Source organism: Periplaneta americana, chromosome 16 (assembly GCF_040183065.1).
Source record: "Periplaneta americana isolate PAMFEO1 chromosome 16, P.americana_PAMFEO1_priV1, whole genome shotgun sequence".
In the NCBI taxonomy this organism is placed as follows: Eukaryota; Metazoa; Arthropoda; class Insecta; order Blattodea; family Blattidae; genus Periplaneta; species Periplaneta americana.
In genome coordinates, this window is record NC_091132.1 from 54809710 (window position 1) to 54830652 (window position 20943).

The 20943-nt window shown below is 33.6% G+C and overlaps 1 protein-coding gene across 3 annotated transcripts; it reads left to right on the plus strand.

The window, feature by feature from the left end:
* The first annotated feature begins 15 nt into the window (after window positions 1-15).
* On the plus strand, window positions 16-20556 carry Dlish (Dachs ligand with SH3s). Of its 3 annotated transcripts, none has more exons than XM_069849171.1 (7): window positions 16-147; window positions 570-757; window positions 2163-2418; window positions 4813-4943; window positions 7772-7961; window positions 10329-10465; window positions 14450-20556. In XM_069849171.1, exons 1-7 carry the CDS (start codon window positions 99-101, stop codon window positions 14612-14614), a joined length of 1116 nt encoding a protein of 371 aa, XP_069705272.1. In that variant the 5' UTR covers window positions 16-98; the 3' UTR covers window positions 14615-20556. The 3 variants fall into 3 exon arrangements, with proteins under 3 accessions (XP_069705272.1, XP_069705273.1, XP_069705271.1); XM_069849172.1 differs by having other exon boundaries at window positions 570-646; window positions 4807-4943; XM_069849170.1 differs by having other exon boundaries at window positions 17-147; window positions 4807-4943.
* Window positions 20557-20943: the final 387 nt, after the last annotated feature.

The window sequence follows — 20943 nt, forward strand, 5'->3', positions numbered from 1 at the left end:
ATGAATTCCGATTATCTTTCCACGAAGTCGCTCATTTAGAAGTTTCGATATCATAAGGGTAATGGCCGAATGTGCGGGGTAAATAATGCATCTTTGTCATGGCTTTTCTTTGTCCTGTACGCATACGGAGAGGAAAGAAGAAGAAATGTAAGAATTTAACATGGCACCTAGTTAATACGTAAAGTAAATTACTCTCAGCATTTAAGTATATAATAAAATTCTAGTTTAGTTCATGATTACTTGTCTTCCAGTTCCTTGGTTAGCTATGTGACAATGTTATTCTGATTAGTTATTTAATATGTAATATGTAGGCCATTAGTTCTACACATATATTGACAGAAAGTAGTAGTGATATTCAAATTATGATCACTTCGGACTTGTATATAACGTAATGTGTTTGATAGTATTGTTCACCTTTGATTTCGTTGTTTGTCATCCAATTTTCTGTCATTGTATCTCAAAATAATTGTAGATGTACTTGAACAACAGGTTAGAGGTTATATTTGTTTACATAAAACATATATACATGTTGTAAAATTATAAAATTTGTTTTTTCAACGTGTTTGCAGCATCGGATGTAGACAAAGATTTGGTACGCACCCCAGGAATGGGTCGCATCACAGGGAGTGCTTCCATCGAAACACTGGTGAGAGTTGGTATCGAAAAGGAAAATGGCCTAGCACCTGATAGCAAAATGGTTGTGTTGCATGATTTCACTCCATGTGTTGATGATGAATTAGAAGTGAAGAGAGGACAGGTTTGTAATTAATATGTGATTACATATGCTACACACGTTAGAAACATATGGGCTAATTTGAATTCACAAGATGTGTCACCATTCTTTGGGGACATATATTGGGATCTTTATTCTCCAAATGCTTTTTCTAACACAAAAAATAACTGCCCACATAAATTGATTCAGTGACAAAGAATACCTTATCCTATTGACCAAGTGTGTCAAAAAATTTTGAAATCCTGTGATTATAGGCCTACATAATAATATGTACAGTCGCTCCAAAAAATATTGAGCGCTTATATTTTCAAGTCCACACTTGTGGAGTAACGGTTAGCGAGTCTGGCCGCGAAACCAGGTGGCCCGGGTTCGAATCCCGGTCGGGGCAAGTTACCTGGCTGAGTTTTTTTCCGGGGTTTTCCCTTAACCCAATATGAGCAAATGCAGGGTAATTATAGGTGCTGGACCCCAGACTCATTTCACTGGCATCGCTTTCATTTCATTCAGACAATAACTTGAGATATTGATGTCGTAAAATAACCTACTAAAAATATATTTTCAAAATATTTCTTGGGCACATCTGTGCATGCATTATACCATCTCGATTAGTTCACATGATACGGAAAATAATATTGCGTTATTTCCTCTGTCCCTAACTTTATAACATCATTCTGGAAAACGAAATAGTTGAATTTAATTGATTGACCTTTAAATTAACTCATTTTAATCACTTATCAGAGCATTTAGAATAGAAAGTGTGGTAACTCGGCAAGGGTCTAATGGGACTTTTAAACCCCTTAGTGTCACCATGGCAACTGAGCGAAACATTGGCATGGTGATCTTTCTAAGACTCCAGTTTTCCTCTTAATACTGTGGACAGAGCAGGTAGAACTCGTTCTGCTATGGAATTAAGGAGATATTTCGTGTGGTGTTCGGGTGATTTTTATTGTGCCGTTTATGTGAGTAAGTAGTAATATGCCTAATTGTTTTATTCTTGACTATGAGACAACTAAAGTAATTTTTTTTTTCTTCTCACCATTACTCTCGTTTCAAGGGCAAGCTATGAAAGAATGAAACGAACATTATTGAAATAATTACCATTTTCATGTTCTCCCCATGAATTTAACTTTAAAATAATAATATACTTACAACACAATAGCATTAGAAAAATAATTATTTGGTTCGTCCCATGACAGGTCATGTAGTTCATTGCAGTAACAGTTTTTAATGAATGGTATAATAACCAAGACTTGTGACCAGTAACTTTTTCTGTTGTCAAGTGACTTACAAAAGACACTTTTTCACAAACTTATTTGAATACATGTGAATGCAAATTCTGAAACACATTGAACACTGATGTTGAAAGACCTTTACAAGGATAATATGGAAAATAATTTAAGTTACAAGTTTTTCTTCTGTATGATTTCAGGTGGTTAATATTTTATATCGTGAAAATGACTGGGTTTATGTGATAGCTGCCGATAGCAGGCAAGAAGGTTTCATACCACATTCGTACTGCACACCTTATAATTCTCACTTGGGAGAGTTGGCTCTAAGCAATGTGAAGAAGAAACTTCCAAGAGAACAGAGAAATGGAAACAGTAATAGTAATGGCAGTACAATTGGTGCAGGTAGTGGGGAAGGAGTAGGGGAGACTGATTTGCAAGAAACCAGGACAAATGGAGGTACAAATATTTTGTAACTTAAAGTAGAAGAGGTATTTCTTTACAATTGCGTTACCACTTTGAGGTACAAATGTATTATTGTACTTGGCTTCTAGTCGAGTCATATGTACCGTAAACAAAGGAAAAATTGAGTGCCAAAACCAATTTCGCACCGAAATAAAGGTGGAAAGTTGCTGTAAAAGAGGGAGTTGGCAGAGAGTTATGGGCAGGAGGATTGCTTCGTTGAGGTGAAAGAAGTAGGCATCAGGGAGGGGCAGCACATACATCCCATTTCCATGCGTTTACTTATTGATCATAGAGAAAAAGCGAGTTTTCTTAAAGTCAAATCAGTGACAGATTGGGTTAGGTTAGTTTAGGTATCTCTACATGCATCTCTCCGCCGGCCATCACTTTCGACCCTTATTTTCGGTGTGAAATTGGCACTCATTTTTTTTTTTTTTGAATCAGTTGAGGGAGACATCGAGGTCAGTAATCACGTCTTATCTTCACCTTAGAATTGTGTCACTTTGTCAGATGACTTATAGGGCCTAATAAACAAAATAATCAGCTATTAACGTTAGACATGTTTGTAACAGACATGTTAAAACTTAGTCTTGATTCAACAGTGTTTTCATTCATTTGATTAAAATATGTTGTTGTTTTCTAATGCCAGGCGTTTGACAATAAAGTCATTTGACCTCTTGCACTCCAGTATTTTTCAAAGATATTATCATGACCAGCCAGTGAAGCACAGATTTTGAGGTGTTCCGAATCCATTTCTTGGTTTGAGTTGCACAATGGGCAGTTAGGGGACTAATATATTCCAATTCTATGCAGGTGTTTAGCCAAACAATCATGGCCTGTTGCCAATCTAAATGCAGCTACAGACGATTTTCGTGGTAAATCGGGAATTAACTGTGGATTTTGATGCAGAGAGTTCCATTTTTTCCCTTGGGATTGTGTTATCAAATTTTGTTTGTTGAAGTCTAAGTATGTAGATTTAATAAATCTCTTCACAGAGTAATACGTAGATTTAGTAACAGGTCTGTAAGTAGCAGTGCTGCCCTTCTTTGCTAAAGCATCCGCATTCTCGTTTCCCAGGATTCCACAATGGGATGGTATCCAGACATTCTGGGGGTTGTGTGTGAATGAAGTAGCCACCAAAACGTTAAAATATGGTGTTCACTTAAATCGGCTACAACTTGCCATTTAACCGCTCCAATATGAAATGAGTACCATTAAGGTAAAATCATCCGGAGGTAAAATAGTCCCCCATTCGGATCTCCGGGCGGGGACTACTTTAATGATTAAAATATAAAAACAAAATCATGTTTAGATCATACATGTTTCAGGACATGTGGTCCTGTCTTCACTGGTCATCTGTAATGAAATGAGCTCTTCATATAATGTTACTCAAAATTAACAGTGTTGAAATTGAAATATAATGTGTATAAAATTGAAAACGGCCATAGTGCAGAATGAATACTTGCGACTAATCAGCTGGTGTTCGCTGAGATGCAACGCTAGTGTGGGTAGGTGACTGAATGCGGCATATTAAAATTAACAATGGTGGCACGTATTATGACTACGCTGATCAAGTATACAGATCAGTGAGAATGTTACTGTCAATTGGAGCTTTATCATTTAAATTATTCCCTTACATTCGAACTATGGTACCCATTTCAACATAAAATAGCTGGCCTTAATAGCTTAGTAAATAGACTCGTTTACATTCCTATGAAAAAGCAAGATTACAGTAATGAATTAAGAATTATTAAAACAATAATCGGTTGCTCTACTAATTGATTTACCCAGCTGTCATATATCGATCGTCCAGTTCAAAAGTGCGACAACTCAAAAATTGCCATTTTTTAGTTATTTATACTACTGAAAGCCCCTTTCGGAGCTCTTTCCGATTCAATATTGAGATAAGTCATATTTACAACCAAAAAGAAAAAAAACGAAATAAACTGCTTTAGAAGTAAGTTAATTATAACTATGGACTTTATTAATTCATTATTACTACATTTCGAAATCTGTTAATAATGAACTGGAAGATTGTGATATACTCGTCCTGAATACTGACCCATTTCTAATTGTCGTGGTTATGAACCAGAAATCTGTTCCTTTCTAGGTGATTTATTTGAAACTTTCAACTGAAGATATCTCAAAACTTGTTTTTTTGAGTTGTTGCACTTTTGAACAAGACAATCGATATATTGTATAGTAGTACTTTATAATTTTCACAGAACTGTGAATGTACAATTCCCTCTTTCTTTTCACCCCTTGAGAATCATTTTATATGTAAAGGCTCCAGGTTCACATTATATTGTAATACTTGGTATATAATTTCAGGTGATTAGTTTGAATTAATTGGTTTAATAGATTATTTCATTATTAAATCTTTAGTTGCAGATGTTTCTGATTGTGAGAGCTACGGCAATAAAAAAGTAACAGTAGCAACACAACAGTTAAATATCACAAGTTCCCAAGCATCACTTCACAGTGTGTCTTCGTCACAACCTGATGTGCATCCTTTCTTCAAGGTATGTTTATAAATATTAAATAACTTTTTTAATATTACATATCATATAGTATGAATATGATTACAAAATATATAACTTGCAGTTCAATGAAGTTCTGTCTCTGTTCAAGTTTCAGAGGTTGAATACAAACATTGTTCTTTGGTTTTCATATCTGTCCACATATTGTCACAAAATTCGATGGTCAGGCATTTCTTCCAATGTTTATGTTTTCCACTGGATTTTATTATATTACAGAGACACTATGTCAAGCTGCGTACTAACATACACCAGCAGTGCCAAACACCTCATATACATTTATATGCTTGCATATTACGAGGGGGATCCAGGAAATAACGACCGTTTTGTTGTAATAATTAAAAAAAATATTTATTTGAAAAAACAAAGTCTGTTACATAACTGAAGCTTCCTTTACTTCTCTACATAATCACCACCTACATTTAAACATTTGTCTTATCTGTTCACTAGCTTTAGAATTCCCGTGTTATACTCCTCTGCCGCCAGTTCATTAAGCCAGGTGTTTACTGTCTTCTTCAACTCTTCATCACTTCCAAAACGCATACCACCCAGAAAGTCTTTCAGCATAGTGAAAAGGTGAAAATCGCTAGGAGCAAGGTCTGGACTATAGGGCAGATGATCAAAGATTTCCCAACCGAATTGATCCAGCAATTCTTGAGTTGAAGCAGCAGTGTGTGGGCGGGCGTTGTTGTGAAGAAGCACAACTCCTCTCGAAAGCATTCCTCGCCTCTTGTTTTGGATGGCTCGCCGTAGTTTTCGTAAAGTCTCACAATAACGATTTGCATTGATTGTAGTGCCTTTTGGCATGAAATCCAGCAAAAGAACACCTTTGCGATCCCAAAAGACAGTAGCCATGACTTTTTGTGTTGAGAGAGTCTGTTTGAATTTTCTCGGTTTCTTGGGTGATGAGGGATGATGCCACTGACGTGATTGGCACTTGGTCTCTGGGGTGTTGTGAGACACCCAGGTCTCATCACCAGTCACAATTTGATCAAGAAAGGCGTCTCCATCTGTGTGATATCGCATCAAGAATGTCAATGCTGAGGCCATTCTCTGAGTTTTGTGTTGGTCACTCAGTTGCCGTGGAACCCATCGTGCACAGATTTTGTGGTAGCCAAGATGTTGCGACACAATTTCTCCAAGCAAAGAACGAGAAATGTCAGGAAAGACAATATGCAATTCGTCGAGTGATGTGCGCCTGTCTTGCAAGATTCTGTCGTTCACTTTAGTCTTCAGGTCTTCTTTGATGAGTGATGGGCGTCCGGGTCGAGTTTCACCGTGGACATTTGTTCGCCCATTGTTGAACATTTCGCACCATTTTCTCACATTTCTTTCATTCATTACAGTATCACCATACACTTCTTTCAATTGCCGGTAAATTTCTGCAGGCTTCAAATGTCGGGCATTCAAAAATCGAATCACACTCCTCACCTCACAGTCGGCGGGATTATCAATCACGTCGTTCATTTTGAAGTAACATAAAATGCACAATGGCGACTTGTTGCAACCAGTACTCACAACATTGTGAGAACACATGTTAAGGAAGCCAGTTGACCTTCAAACAAGGAAGGGGAGTCAGCTGCACGGCGGGTATGCACGAACGGTCGTTATTTCCTGGATCCCCCTCGTATGTCTTTACACTAATTGTCACTTGCCAATAAAATAATGAAAGTATCAACCAGCGACATGTGGTGACGGCGGTAAAACTTAATATAGGGTGTCATTTAAAAAAGTATTATTTTTTTGCCACACTCTGTAAATGAATCAATACTTTTGTGAGACTACAGCCATAAGTTTTAATTAGATATCTCCAACAACTTCTGTTTTTTGCTTTTTTTTTTTTTTAAATATAAGATGAATATATAAAGAGTTATTAGCAGTATTCCATGCTTAATTAACACACTGTACAAAACTTCTCTCTTAACTGAGTCATATGCCTTTTTTTGAAATCTATGAATAATTGATGTACTGTACCCTTATACTCCCATTTTTTCTCCAATATCTGTCGAATACGAAAATCCGATCAATAGTCAATCAACTGTATTATGCCTAAAACCACACTGACGATCCCCAATAGTTTCATCTACATATGGAGTTAAACTTCTCAAAAGAATATTGGACAAAATTCTGTACATCAACAAAAGTGATATTCCTCGAAAGTTACTGCTGTTAGTCTTGTCCCCCTTTTTAAAGATAGGTACAATTATGGACTCCTTCCATTGTTCTGATACAATTTTCTTTTCCAAAATAGTAAGTACAAGCTTATAAATTTTGCTACATAATGTGCTTCCACCCTCTTGTATTAATTCTGCTGGAATTTGATCGATACCTGGAGATTTGTACAGTGAATAAATTAACTTAAAAAGCATATTTTTAACAAAACAGTCCATCACTGTGGAGTAACAGCATGCATGACCGTGAAACGAGCGAGCCTGGGTTCAAATCCTGGTTGAGACAAGTTACTTGGTTGGAGTTTTTTCTCAACCCTCAGAAGCAAATGTTGGGTAACTTTCGGCACTGCACTCTGGACTCATTTCGTTATCATTATCACCTTCATCTCATTCAGACCATAGATAACCATAACTGTTGATAAAGCTTCGCAAAATAACCAATAAATCAATCAATCAACAAAACAGACATATCTGTATTGCAGACAAAAATTAATTTCTCAAGCATGTCTGGCCAAGAAAGGTTTTACTATATTAAGATTTCATATGTCTTCTGTATGGTAGAAAAGAGAATGATCTTTGTTATTAGATTAAGAAATTAAGTAAATATTGGTTTCATACTTAATTATATGTAATGTTTTTCAGGATCCATCAGGGCGCTACATTGTTTTATATACATTCATTGCTCGGGATGAGAATGATGTGAGTGTGGAAAGAGGAGAGTTTGTGACTGTTCTAAATAAAGAAGATCCTGATTGGTACTGGATAGTTCGAAGTGATGGGCAAGAGGGTTTTGTTCCCAGTGGTTTTGTATATCCAGCACATGTCATTCAAGGTTAGATATTTCATTTATTGTATTCCATAGATCTTACATTGGCATTGAAACTTTAAGATGTGAAACAAGTCAAGATTTTACAAGATTACAATTTTTTTGGCGAGATAAATGAGCATAATCAACACAACTTTAACTACTTTATATATGCGTGATTTAATATTTATAGTTTCATTATATTTCGTGTAATGAGCCAGTATTATGGTGCTGCATAAAATTGAAGTGTACAGGGGGGAAAACCCTGATAACTAAGTCACAATTTTTCTGTTTTTACAGGAGAGCAAATTAAAAAGTTTCAAGACCCACTGTATTTTATTTTCTTGGGTTTTTATCACTCTCCAAAGTTCTCTGGATTAATCAGGTTGTTATTCTGCACAGATAAACCATACAGAGCTACACTACCCGAGCTATTGCATGACATCGAAAACAGAAAATATAATTTTGGAAATAGCCGAGTCTTTTTTCATGCACTCTTTAATTGGTTTCTGGATTTTCTTGGAAGTTGAAAACCTGTGTACTTCCTGAGGAAGTTCACCAAGAAAATAAAGACATTTATGAACCAACTATTGAGTACTTTAAAGAAAAATACCATCTTAAACACATAGATGTGATTGGTATTTTTTATCGAGGTTTGTGGTGTTATTCCAAAATTCTTTAATACGTTTAGGAAACAATTTGGTTTACCTACATCTTTAATAGATGACATTGTCGCAATAGTTTTGAAAAATCATGTCAAATTTTAAATAATCATTCACACTCTTAAGATATATTTTAATTAGATTTTAGTATACATATCAATTTCTTTTCTTATTCTACTCTATATTTATAAATCATATGTAAGTATACTGAAGCTTAAGAGTCTACCTCCTTTGAGAGGCAGTTTGTAGTAAATAAAATAATATATACAAAAGGAAAATGTCGCTGCTTGATTTGCTAAAATATGAAATTTATGAGAAGTTGCTTTGAAAATTAAGTTATGGGTTTACTTACGTGGGCTACAACTGTAGCTCAAGGAATAATAATCACTCTCACTCTGAACATCTGGTCAAGTCATAAACTGTAACAGCAAAGATAGATTTTTACAAGTGTGCGGGAAAAGTATACAAAAGGAAAATGTTGCTGCTTGATTTGTGAAGATGTCATAGCACTACAAAAAAGAGTGGGCTACAATTGTAGTTCATGTGAGCACTGAAATGTTAAATGATCCTAGAACTGCAACAATTTTCGATCTCTTCTAAATGATTTTGGTTTACTCTTCAACACAAAAGAGTAATATTCAGCCAAACTCTCTTACGTTTTATGTGAAATCATATGAAATAGCCTACGTAAAAATATTGTGATTTGTTGACATTTATATTTTTCTGAGCACCTAAATGTAGGCTGACCAGATTTTTTATGGTCCAGCAGGGGACATCGACAATTAAAAAAAAAAAAAACACACACACACACACACACACACAAATGCTTATCTAGTCACTATCCATTGAAATGTTGCAGCAGATACAATGACAGAACTTTGCACATTAAATTTGTAGAGTATCTGAACTTTTTGAACTAAGTGCATAAACATACATAACTCTTATACATAATTATAGCCACCAAGAATTCAATTTCGGTACTGACGCATGCATGGAAGTCTTTCACATAATAATGTACACACTGAACTCGAACACACACATTTTACAAGTACTTGTCTGTAGAATGTATCTTTTTAAGGATCTGTTCATTCCCATACAGCTTCACACTAAGTTCTTCAAATGAGAAATGAAAGTTTCTTTTCACTTGTAACAAAGATGTTTCAATTTTCTTTCTTGACTTTTCATCAGTCCAGATTTTGTTCAATGTGGAGAAAAGTCAAACATCATACCACTTTTCACCTGTTGATTTGTCACAAAACTCCTCATTTTTTTTTACCTACTTAGAAATGGACGCTGCTGCAGTTCTTTTGCTTCCGTGCAATGTGAATGAAGATGAAGATGCTGTTCTTCTTAAAGAGTGCAGACTAACTCATACTGTGCTTGGTGGTTCTTCTGTCTCGTACTGAGAACCGTTCAGAAATGTGCATGAATTGCAAGAGTTTCATCACGATATTTAAATATTCACGTGTAAAATGTTATTGAAACAAAATCAAAACTTCTGGGAACAAAATTAATTTCCAGAGACAAAACGGGGACATTTGCTCTCTGGGGACAGCAACTCAAAACTGGGGACATCTGGTCAGCCTACCTAAATGACAAGAAATAGAATATGTAATTACATTGAAATCCCAGCTCCAGCTATTACATAAAATATATGAAAAATTTGCAACATACAATAGGCTATAGAAGTTTTTTCTCTTTTAGACACTGTAAGGATTACTTTCTTTTACAGGACACCTGAATCAGAGCAATAATCAGAATGTAAATAATAATTTTGCGTCTCCTAGTAATGCCCATCTTTTGACTTCACCTTCTAGTGATGATCTTCGCTACCATGGCACAGAACTTGTCATGTTGTATGATTATAAGGTAAGTAGTTTGTATCAAGTTAAATATGGTCACAGTGATCAATAGCTGAATAGAAACGTTGTTAGATTTGTTATCAAAAATATAATTATGTAATGGTTTGTTAAATTTTAAATTACAAAAAAACTAGTGGATTTATAACATAAATTATTTTGAAAGATGAGTAAGACACCAACTACAGGAAAAGATAAATGAAAACAGGCTGCAACTCGTTGTCTCATCAAGATCCGAACATTCTTAGCCTCCATGTTCACCAGACTTCTTTCTGTGGGGGCACTTAAAGTCTAGTGTATTCGAATTCTATGGATAATGAAGGAACTCTCTGTTAGTGGATTCTGCAAGGATATTAGATGATAAGAACTGTGCCATTAATTTTGGGAGTCTGTTCGGATCTTGATGAGATGAAGTGCTACGGCCTGTATTCAGGCAGGAAGTGGACATTTTGAACAGTTCATCTAAGGAAATGTAAACAGAATACATCAAACTAATTCCAGCAGACAAACATACTGGAGTGCACTATGATCATACTTGCAAGCCCCACTCGGAAACCAAGCATTTCCAGACCCTGTTGATACAACCATTTTTTCTTCTATACTTGTGAAGAATCCATACCTGAAGTTTTGCCCACTTTTGCGTTACACCCTGTACAAGATTTGTAAGTTGTTAAGTTACTTTGCTCACTGTGTAAAGAACTACAGTATTCTGAAGATCTCTGTACTCATGTCACTTGTTTATGATGGTAATTTACAAAAATACATTTTGGTTGCAAGTATAACATACATCATAAATACATTACAGAGAATTACAGATCTTGAGATGCAACTACTGAAAGATAGTCTTAAAAAACAGAGTAAACTCTGAATCTAAATAGAACACAGATGTGACTTTATTCACCAATTCTTTACATTATAAGCATCAATAAATTTAGGAATGCAGTTATATTGTCAGACTCCAAAGCAGCTATTCTATTACTCATCTCTAAACACACACCTTCATCTCAAACAGCAGAAATAACTAAAATGCTCTCTCAATTAATATCACTCAATAAAAGAATTGTATTCCAATGGATACCATCCCATTGTGGAATCCTGGGAAATGAGAATGCGGATGCTTTAGCAAAGAAGGGCAGCACTGCTACTTACAGACCTGTTACTAAATGTACGTATTACTCTGTGAAAAGATTTATTAAATCTACATACTTAGACTTCAACAAACAAAATTTGATAACTCAATCTCAAGGGAAAAAATGGAACTGTCTGCATCAAAATCCACAGTTAATTCCCAATTTACCACGAAAATCGTCTGTAGCTGCATTTAGATTGGCAACAGGCCATGATTGTTTGGCCAAACACCTGTATAGAATTGGAATATGTCAGTCCCCTAACTGCCCATTGTGCAACTCAAACCAAGAAATGGATTCGGAACACCTCAAAATCTGTGCTTCAGCGGCTAGTCATAATATCTTTGAAAAATATTGGAGTGCAAGAGGTCAAATGACTTTATTGTCAAACACCTTGCATTAGAAAACAACAACAACATTATAAGCATAGGACTTTGTTGGTGTAATTATAAATGCAGAAATTTTTAATATCAAATGATATTTATCTTAATATCAGCACGGTTTTACTACAGGTAGATCTATTGTAACAAATTTAACGAACTTTAACGAACTCCAGTACATAGTTTAGATTGTAAATTTCAAGTTGGTTTTCATGATTATTCTTTATGAATTGATTAGTAGTGCGATCTATTTGAACTCTTATGTAGTGCGGCTTTTTTATTAAAAAAAATACAGACATGACTAAAGCATTTAACAAGATTGATCACGATCTTCTTTTGTCAAAATTAAATTTATTATGGATTTTCACAACAAATGTTAAAATTAATGAGTTCATATTTAAGAAATAGACAACAATATGCTAAATATCATCAGTCTGTCATATATTTACATTGTAATTCTGGAGTACCTCAAGGTTCAAATCTTTGCCCAATATTATTCTTGATTTATATTAATAATTTGATGTAATTAAATATTCAAAATGTTTACTTTATGCTGATGATCTAAAGATATTTAAATTAATACAAAATGTGCTTGATTTAGAATTTCTGCAAATTTATATCAATTTATCATTGGCTTTTAAATAATGGGGTAAATTTTAACATAAAAAATGTTACATGACTTATACAAGGAGTACACCTGATTTAAGAAGTAATTATACAATGAATGATGAACCATTAGAACGAATATATTCTGCGAAAGATCTTGGTGTAACTATTAATCATAATTTGACTTTTCGTATTCACATTTTTAATATAACAAATAATGTTTTAAAAAACCTGGGATTTATTATTGGAAACTCAAAGAATTTACAAAGCATTTCGACTTTGACGCTCCTTTTTAATTGTCGTGTTCGCGCTTTTTGGAATATGCCTTAGTAATATGGTCTCCCACTTGTAAATCACATAGTAATCAAATTGAAAAAATTCAAAAACGATTCACAAGATATATTTATTAAAAAAAATAGCATTATTCGGTTTTCTATAACAAAATTTCGTACAACAATCTGCTTGCTGAATTTAATTTAATGTCTCTTGCCAGTCGTACATTACTTGCTGAGCAACTTTTATTTGATAAAATGTTCAACGGTCTACTGGTTAATAGCGAAACATTGTCACAAATCCAGCTTAATGCTAGAACATCACATTTAAGAAATCGTCAATTGTTACACTACAAAAAATCAAACACTTCAGCACATAAAAATTCGCCAGTGTTTGAAATGTGTTCAAAATTCAACGAAATATGTAATACATGGGATCTAGATTTCAGCATTTCTTACATTAAATATAAACATTTTCTTATTAAACTACTGAAGGTAGTTGATTTTAAATAGAATTGCTATCTATTTGTTACTCTGTAATTCTCGTTTGTAAGTACATTTTATGTGTTTTGCTTATGCTATCTGTATTTTCTTATTTTGTATTTGTCATATTTATATCTATGCCTTCTATTTATGCATGTATTTATCTGTTTTTTTTTTTTCTTTTTCATTTGTATTTATACCTGTATCTTGCATTTATATCTGTTTTTATCTCTATTTTCATGTTTTTGTCTCCTGTTTTATGTTCTAAGCAACTATTTGCATTGTCTATTGTACTTGGGGCTTTGCCCTGTTAGGCATATAAATAAATAAATAAGTAACTAAATAAATAAATAAGTAAAATAAGTAAGTAAATAAATAAGTAAATAAATAAATAATCTGTGAAGTTGATTTGAGCACGCTGCTTTTCAAATTTGAGCGATTTTTAATTTTTTCTGTATTGAGGAAGACTTTTATGAACAGTCTTTTATTATTACTTACATACTTATTTACTTACTGGCTTTTAAGGAACCCGGAGGTTCATTGCCACCCTCACATAAGCCCGCCATTGGTCCCTATCCTGAGCAAGATTAATCCATTCTCTATCATCATATCCCACCTCCCTCAAATCCATTTTAAATTATCTTCCCATCTATGTCTCGGCCTCCCTAAAGGTCTTTTTCCCTCCGGCCTCCCAACTAACACACTATATGCATTTTGGATTCACCCATACGTGCTACATGCCGTGCCCATCTCAAACATCTGGATTTTATGTTCCTAATTATGTTAGGTGAAGAATACAATGCGTGCAGTTCTGTGTTGTGTAACTTTCTCCATTCTCCTGTAACTTCATCCCTCTTAGCCCCAAATATTTTCCTAAGCACCTTATTCTCAAACACCCTTAACTTATGTTCCTCTCTCAAAGTGAGAGTCCAAGTTTCACAACCATAAAGAACAACCGGTAATATAACTGTTTTATAAATTCTAACTTTCACATTTTTTGACAGCAGATTAGATGATAAAAGCATCTCAACCGAGTCTTTTATTATTAAAATTACTAATATAAAGAAAATAAAATTTGTATAGCCAAAGGTATAATTGATTTTTTCTTCACTTTTTTGTGTAACAGGCACAGGCTCCTGATGATCTTTCAGTTCGAAGAGGTGACTGGATCTACGCAGATCTCAACAATCAGACTGTAGATGGATGGCTGTGGGCATATGCTCCCAAGACTCGAAAGTACGGCTTCATTCCCAAGGCATACGCACGGCCACCAGCCATGACAAGTCTATAGTCTATGACTAGCTTTTAAAGTTGGTGAATAAGCGTCTCACTTCAACCAGTAATACACCAGTACATTTTATTAGAAACGAATCTCAAATTTACTTCTCATTGTATTTTGAGTTACAGATTATTTAAGTTACACTGATTTTATTGACACCATACTCTTGCAAAAGCTATGTCCACGTATTTTAAGCTTATATGATAAGTCAGAAATATCTTGTGGTGGGAAAGAAAGGAGAAAACCTGAAATAACAGTTACAGATTTGCCAAAGATACTGAGTGGCCAACTTATATCATGCCTTGATTGACGTCTGCTTTAAGGCATCCTTGCTGATACCTGTTGATCTTGCTTATAATTTTTTATTGCATATAAACTTTATTTCTCATTTTCCATATACTTTAAGTACTTCACTCTGCTTGGTTATGTCCAATATTGAAATAGGTTCAAAATTATTTCAACATTGTATAACAAATTATTGTAATAAACATATGGGTAATAGTCTTGACATATTGTGCAATGTCCTTCTACTGTAAGGTCACCAGATTTTTGTGATTGAATCTGAGGACAGGTTTTAACTTTCTTGGGAAAATTGATGGTGCTCGAGAAAAGATACAAAGTTTATTTAATGTGATTATAAATAAGCATAAATTTAACGTTAAAAATATCGATAATATTTGTCATCCTTAAAATTATCAATAATCTAAAAACAGCAATGCTTATTTTGCTTGTGTACTTAATTAGAACACATTTTTCGCGGTGCATTCCAATAATGACAAAATAACACATTGTGAGTCACAGAGTTAAAAAAATGGGCGTACTGATATTTGTTGACATAAGAATATAGACATAGTCATAAAATACAACTTTGAAAACATTGAGATAAATATGGTAACAAAATTTATCTGATTACAGACTGTGTTGCTTAATTTCTAACAGTTCTGATATCATGTGCTTTTACTGAATCTTCCTTTTCAACGTTAAAAAGATTAAAAACGTAAACAAGAAACACACAGAAGTACAGTTCTAAAATTTTTCATTAGCTCTAGAGAAATATTCTAAAAATCGCCTAAAAACGAGGTTCATTCTATGATGATAATTAAAAATTCTCTCAATTCGGAGAGAAGAATTGAATTCATCTACATATAAAAAGATAATGAATGTTGAAAAATTAATCTGTAAATTCCTATTTATAATACTGATAATTATTCAATATGTATGTGTGTAACATCACGTTATTTATTTCAGTGCAGTGACTTTTGATAATTAACTATATTTTTTAAACAAAAGTATATTTATTTAAAAATGTCTTTATGAATTTGTTATATCGGAATGATGATGTGCTGTAAAAGCCATTTGACTCCTAATAGGTCTGTATTATATTGCATTATGTAAAAAACGTGTAGTCTTTTTAAATAATCATCCTATGCTGAGAAATTTCCTTTCTTTAGTTTCGGTGAAGGTGAATGAAGTATAATCGTAATTTTTCATAAAAAAAATAGCAACAAGGAGTTGGTTGTCTATACCAGTGACTAATCGCCATTTTCTTGTCATTTTCTATCTTGATTTCTTTACTTACTTGCCTGTCATCTTGACTGAAACAAACCTTAAATTACATCAGAGTGAATTAGACTACAGAACTGTAGAAGCCATTCATTTTAAGATTAGTCTCTCAACTTCAGTGGTTAGACAAATGTATAAGTCCTTATGTTCTAGGCCATTCCAGTGTTTTAAAATTGAGAAGTATTTATTACATTCAACTCTTGGAATTTTAAGATTTTTTTTTCATTTGATGTTAATGATCTTGTGTTAATTATGATTGAATTTTAGTACAAACGTCAATAACAATCACCACTCATTCTTATTTCTAGAAGTCTCCATTGTACTTCAAGAAAATTGACAATTATTGCCCAACATATAGTTCCAGTATTTAGAATTTCGTTTTGCTCATGTACCAAGAAGAGAGAGTGAAGATAGCCTTCAAGAAATTATTTAGAGTACATGGGTTTTGATGTAACTAGGACTAGCAGTATTGTAATAAAACAAAATTTGTTAAAATAGTACTGGTAAACAAATCTCCATCAAACTATATTCCTTTAGTCAAGATGTCAGCTGCAATTTCAAAATTTCCCCTAGTACTCCTGTGGCTCAAGCTCTAGTGCAATTGATCTTCCAGTCAGATACCCTAAGTTCGATCCCCGAACAGGCCATGATGGAATTAACGGTAGATGTTGTAGAGGGTTTTTTTTCTCTGAGTATTCCCATTTCTCTCTATCATTCCACATACATACTCCACCTCCCTCTTATTTCTCATATCGTCTGGCATAGCTACAAATAGACTCTGGTGAAGTCTTGGGGGGTACTCTGAGTTTTCGATGCTGATATATGAAGGACTTAGGGCTAGGATCCTGGGGCTTATCAGGAACTCGTCTGAGGATGGGACCTGGCTCTATCAGGACTAAGGCAGGATGGTTCACCTGTCATATTAACGAATACCACCATAGCCACCTGTCAGGCTTGGACGACCTTCGCATATATGTATAGGGCATGCAATGGTCCATTATGAGTCTAATGCAAGAAACTATACCTAGTCCGCCCCTCAAAAAGCCAAGTCAAACATAGAGTTTTTTTCTGGTAAACTATTCATTGGTTTATATTTGTGTTTAATATAAATAAAGTGACTCGTGTAAAAAGTATGAACCTATCGTAATATCATAATTTGTCTATTAAAATAACACAGGCCTCAGACAAAATATCATAAAATGGTAATCTGTATAAAGTCTGTTTCAATGGTTTTCTTTTCTATATTTTCTTACTTAAGAGATAGTGCCAAATAAAACATTTTGTAGTGTATGTTTCAAAAAATGTTTAAGTGCAGAATAATAATTAACTACAAAAAACTGCCTTAAAGCTAAAGATACTTCGGACAGAAGTTTTGAGCATGAAAGGAGTTACATAAAATTACTTGACACAAAGAGATAGACCAAGCAGTGGTGTAAGTGCCGTGGATAGTTGTTGCAAATTTTATGTGCAGCACCTACTCACAAAAGCAGGTATAATTTATTGTGACTGTAGTTTAGCAAGTTCCCTTTCCCACAGGCTTCACACTATTTGCAAATTGACTTTAAACAATGCTGCATCATGTACATTACGGGAAAGTACAGTAAAACCTCGATAAGACGTAACCACTTATTATGCTATTCTGTGTAATACACTTTTTTTGTCCAATCCCTGCACATTTAATATATAACGTCTTTATAAAATACCCCGTTTGTTGCACTCAAGTCCCACATAATATCCTATTTTTGTGGAATATTTTCGATGTAATTTTCAGCAGTGTACTGTAACAGCAATGAAATATTTTGGCCGTTGAACTCACTGGTGCCATTAACCTGAAAAGTACTGGTATTCGACCCTTTACCTGCGCACTTAAACCTTCATACTGTACTATACCCCACCCTCTTGTTACGCTCTCTTATTCGACTCGTTACCTGCGTGCTTAAAGCCTACATACAGTTACAATACCCCACCCACTTGCTAACCCCCTCTCTCAAACAACATTCTTCACTCGGCCATAATAAAATTCTGGAAATTTTTGCTGATCAGTTTGTTGTCCTTTAGTGTACTGAAGTGTCTGTGAGTGTGATTACAATGAGTATTAAACGAAAAGTGTTTTCTGTGTCAGAAAAATTGGAAATCTTACGAACGTACAATGAAAACAGTACTCTTAATCAGAAACAACTCCCTGGTTCATTAGGAATTCCATCATCGACATTAAGGACGATAATAAAAAACTGCGACTCAATCACTGCAGCTGCGACATTGGGAGGATGTAAGCGCAGGAAAGTAAGTGTGGTAAACATGAGGACTTGGAGAACACGCACACAGCAAGCAACTATAAATTACTTTTTTCGAAAAAATTAAGTACAGTACATATTCTAAATGTCTTTGACGTACAGTACAGTAATTATATAATGGAGTAATATTGTATTACTTTTCATGAATCATGTATTTCAATACAGAAAAATGCTAATAGATACTGTATACCCTCCTAATACGCGGCTTACTTTTGATCCCTTAAACAGTGTCTTATCAGGGTTTTCACTGTATATTCGATTTAAATTAATTGTATTAAAAATGAGTGATATAATGGAAGAATGCAGCATCATTTCATATCACATATCTTGAATTATTGTACAAAAATTTTGCATATTGTCTATGAAAGTCCAGTTTGTGATATAATTCTGCAATGATCATTGTTAATTGAAACACACACTGAACGAGTTGTAAGACTGTAGAGGATGTGGAGAGACTCAAGCAATTAGAAACTGAAAATATTTATTGAGTACGTTATGTAATCATAGTGGGACTGTAAAGTGAAATAATTACTGAGATTACTTTTCAGAGAAGCCAGTTTGATGTAGTTGTCCAATATCGGAAGGAAAAATGTATGTAACATTTTGAGTAAAGTGTAATGTATACAACTGTGATAAAATAAGAAACAAGTCACAACTTATATTGCTTTTCGTATTTAATTTTGAAATTGAATTTGTTTCTGTCCAGTAAATTTGATAAATACATTTCAGTATTCATTTCAGACAGGTATTTGTTGTGATGTATGCAACATAAATTTTACTTTCGTTACATTTTTATATCTCAATTTTATTTTCTTATAATTAAATATTGTTCTTAAAAAATAATATTTATTGTTGTTATGGTGAAAATTTTGTTACATAATGCTGCAAAATTGTAAATTACGATAACTGAAAACAAAACATACCAAATTTACCTGAAAGGAAGACAATCTCAAATATTTATTGGCTTATTTTGAATTTCAGTTTTAGTCTTTGAGTCAATTAAAGATAGTAATGTAATCTGTAAATTGTCATCATTAAATGTTTGACTGAAAGGAAGCTTAAATATTGATAGTTTAGTTATTAGTTAAGCAATATAAAAGACCTAAAAAAAGGTGCTAATAAGTAAAATATTAATCTTATGGCATGCTTGTTTTAAACTTAATTCATGTGCAAATGATTTTAAATTACATCTGTCCTGATGTTGTTGTATCTTTTTTTTTATATAATGAAATAAAATTGATGTAAAGTGCTCATTAAAAGTGTGAGTAGTTTGGAAATGTATTGGTTCAGTTTTAAAATGAGAAAAAATGAAGATATTGTCTGATTATCAGGTGAATATGGTATTTAACTTGCCTTGTACATAAAATGACCTAGATTCACAGAACATCTCTGATACATTGATGTGCTCACTCACTATTAATGTAATGTTTTGAAATAGAACATTAAACAAATGCAAGTGGCGAAAAAAATGTATATATTAACTGTGAATTGTAGTGGATACTGTGCACCTTTATTCTTGAATGAGTGTTAATGGTACAGGTATCATGAGCCTAAGTCAGATGTTCAAGAGGAAGATTTTACACCTTTGAAACTGACAGTCTGCCATAAAATTAGTAAAACTTCACTTCAAATGAGCTAGTTCAGTAACTAAGTTTTAAATAAATGATAAGACCTACATTTTCTGTTATGTTTTAAATAGAATGAAGTTTTGGGAGTATGAATTCGTAGGCAGCCGAATTACTTTCAGTTTGTAAAATGAAGTTATGATTTTTTTTCATTACCTAGTAAATGTTTGAATAGGAGGAAATGTGCACAAAACTGACAGCTACTTACATTATCGAAACTACTGTTGAATTGTACCATTACCCATATATAAGTTAAGGACACAAGTACATGGTGAAGTCTTCTTTTAAATGAAATATGACTGTACAGATTTATATTGAAAAGAAGTATTTTTGTTACTTGTATGGTGAGAATGGTTTTTTATATTTGTACTTTATAGTTTATATATTAAGGAGACTTTTTGAACAATTGTTTTACAATGTTTTGTAAGTTTTTTATAAAATCTTTAATCAATAAAATTATAGCATAATGTAAGTCTGTTTTTTTAATATAAGAATTTATAATGTATTTAATAAAACACAAAGATTAGGTATTTCTTTGGGAAACTTGTGCAAAAGAAAGACCAGAAGAACTGTAAGTTTTTTCACGATCCATTCATCTTATATTAACCAGTATGTATACAGAATGTGTCAAAAGTGATGGTCAATAATTTGAATTTGAAAAGTAAGAAGTAAATGGATATTGGCGCACAAATGCACCGTTTTCAAGATAATACATATTTTCTGTTGAGATCCCTATCTCAAAAGAAAGCTGTGAATTTACTACAGGCTGTTTTATTAAACATAAGGTGGCGAATTTTTAAGTTTTGGTTTAGCACCACAGGATTTTACAGATACAATAAGGCATGTTAAAAAATGTTAC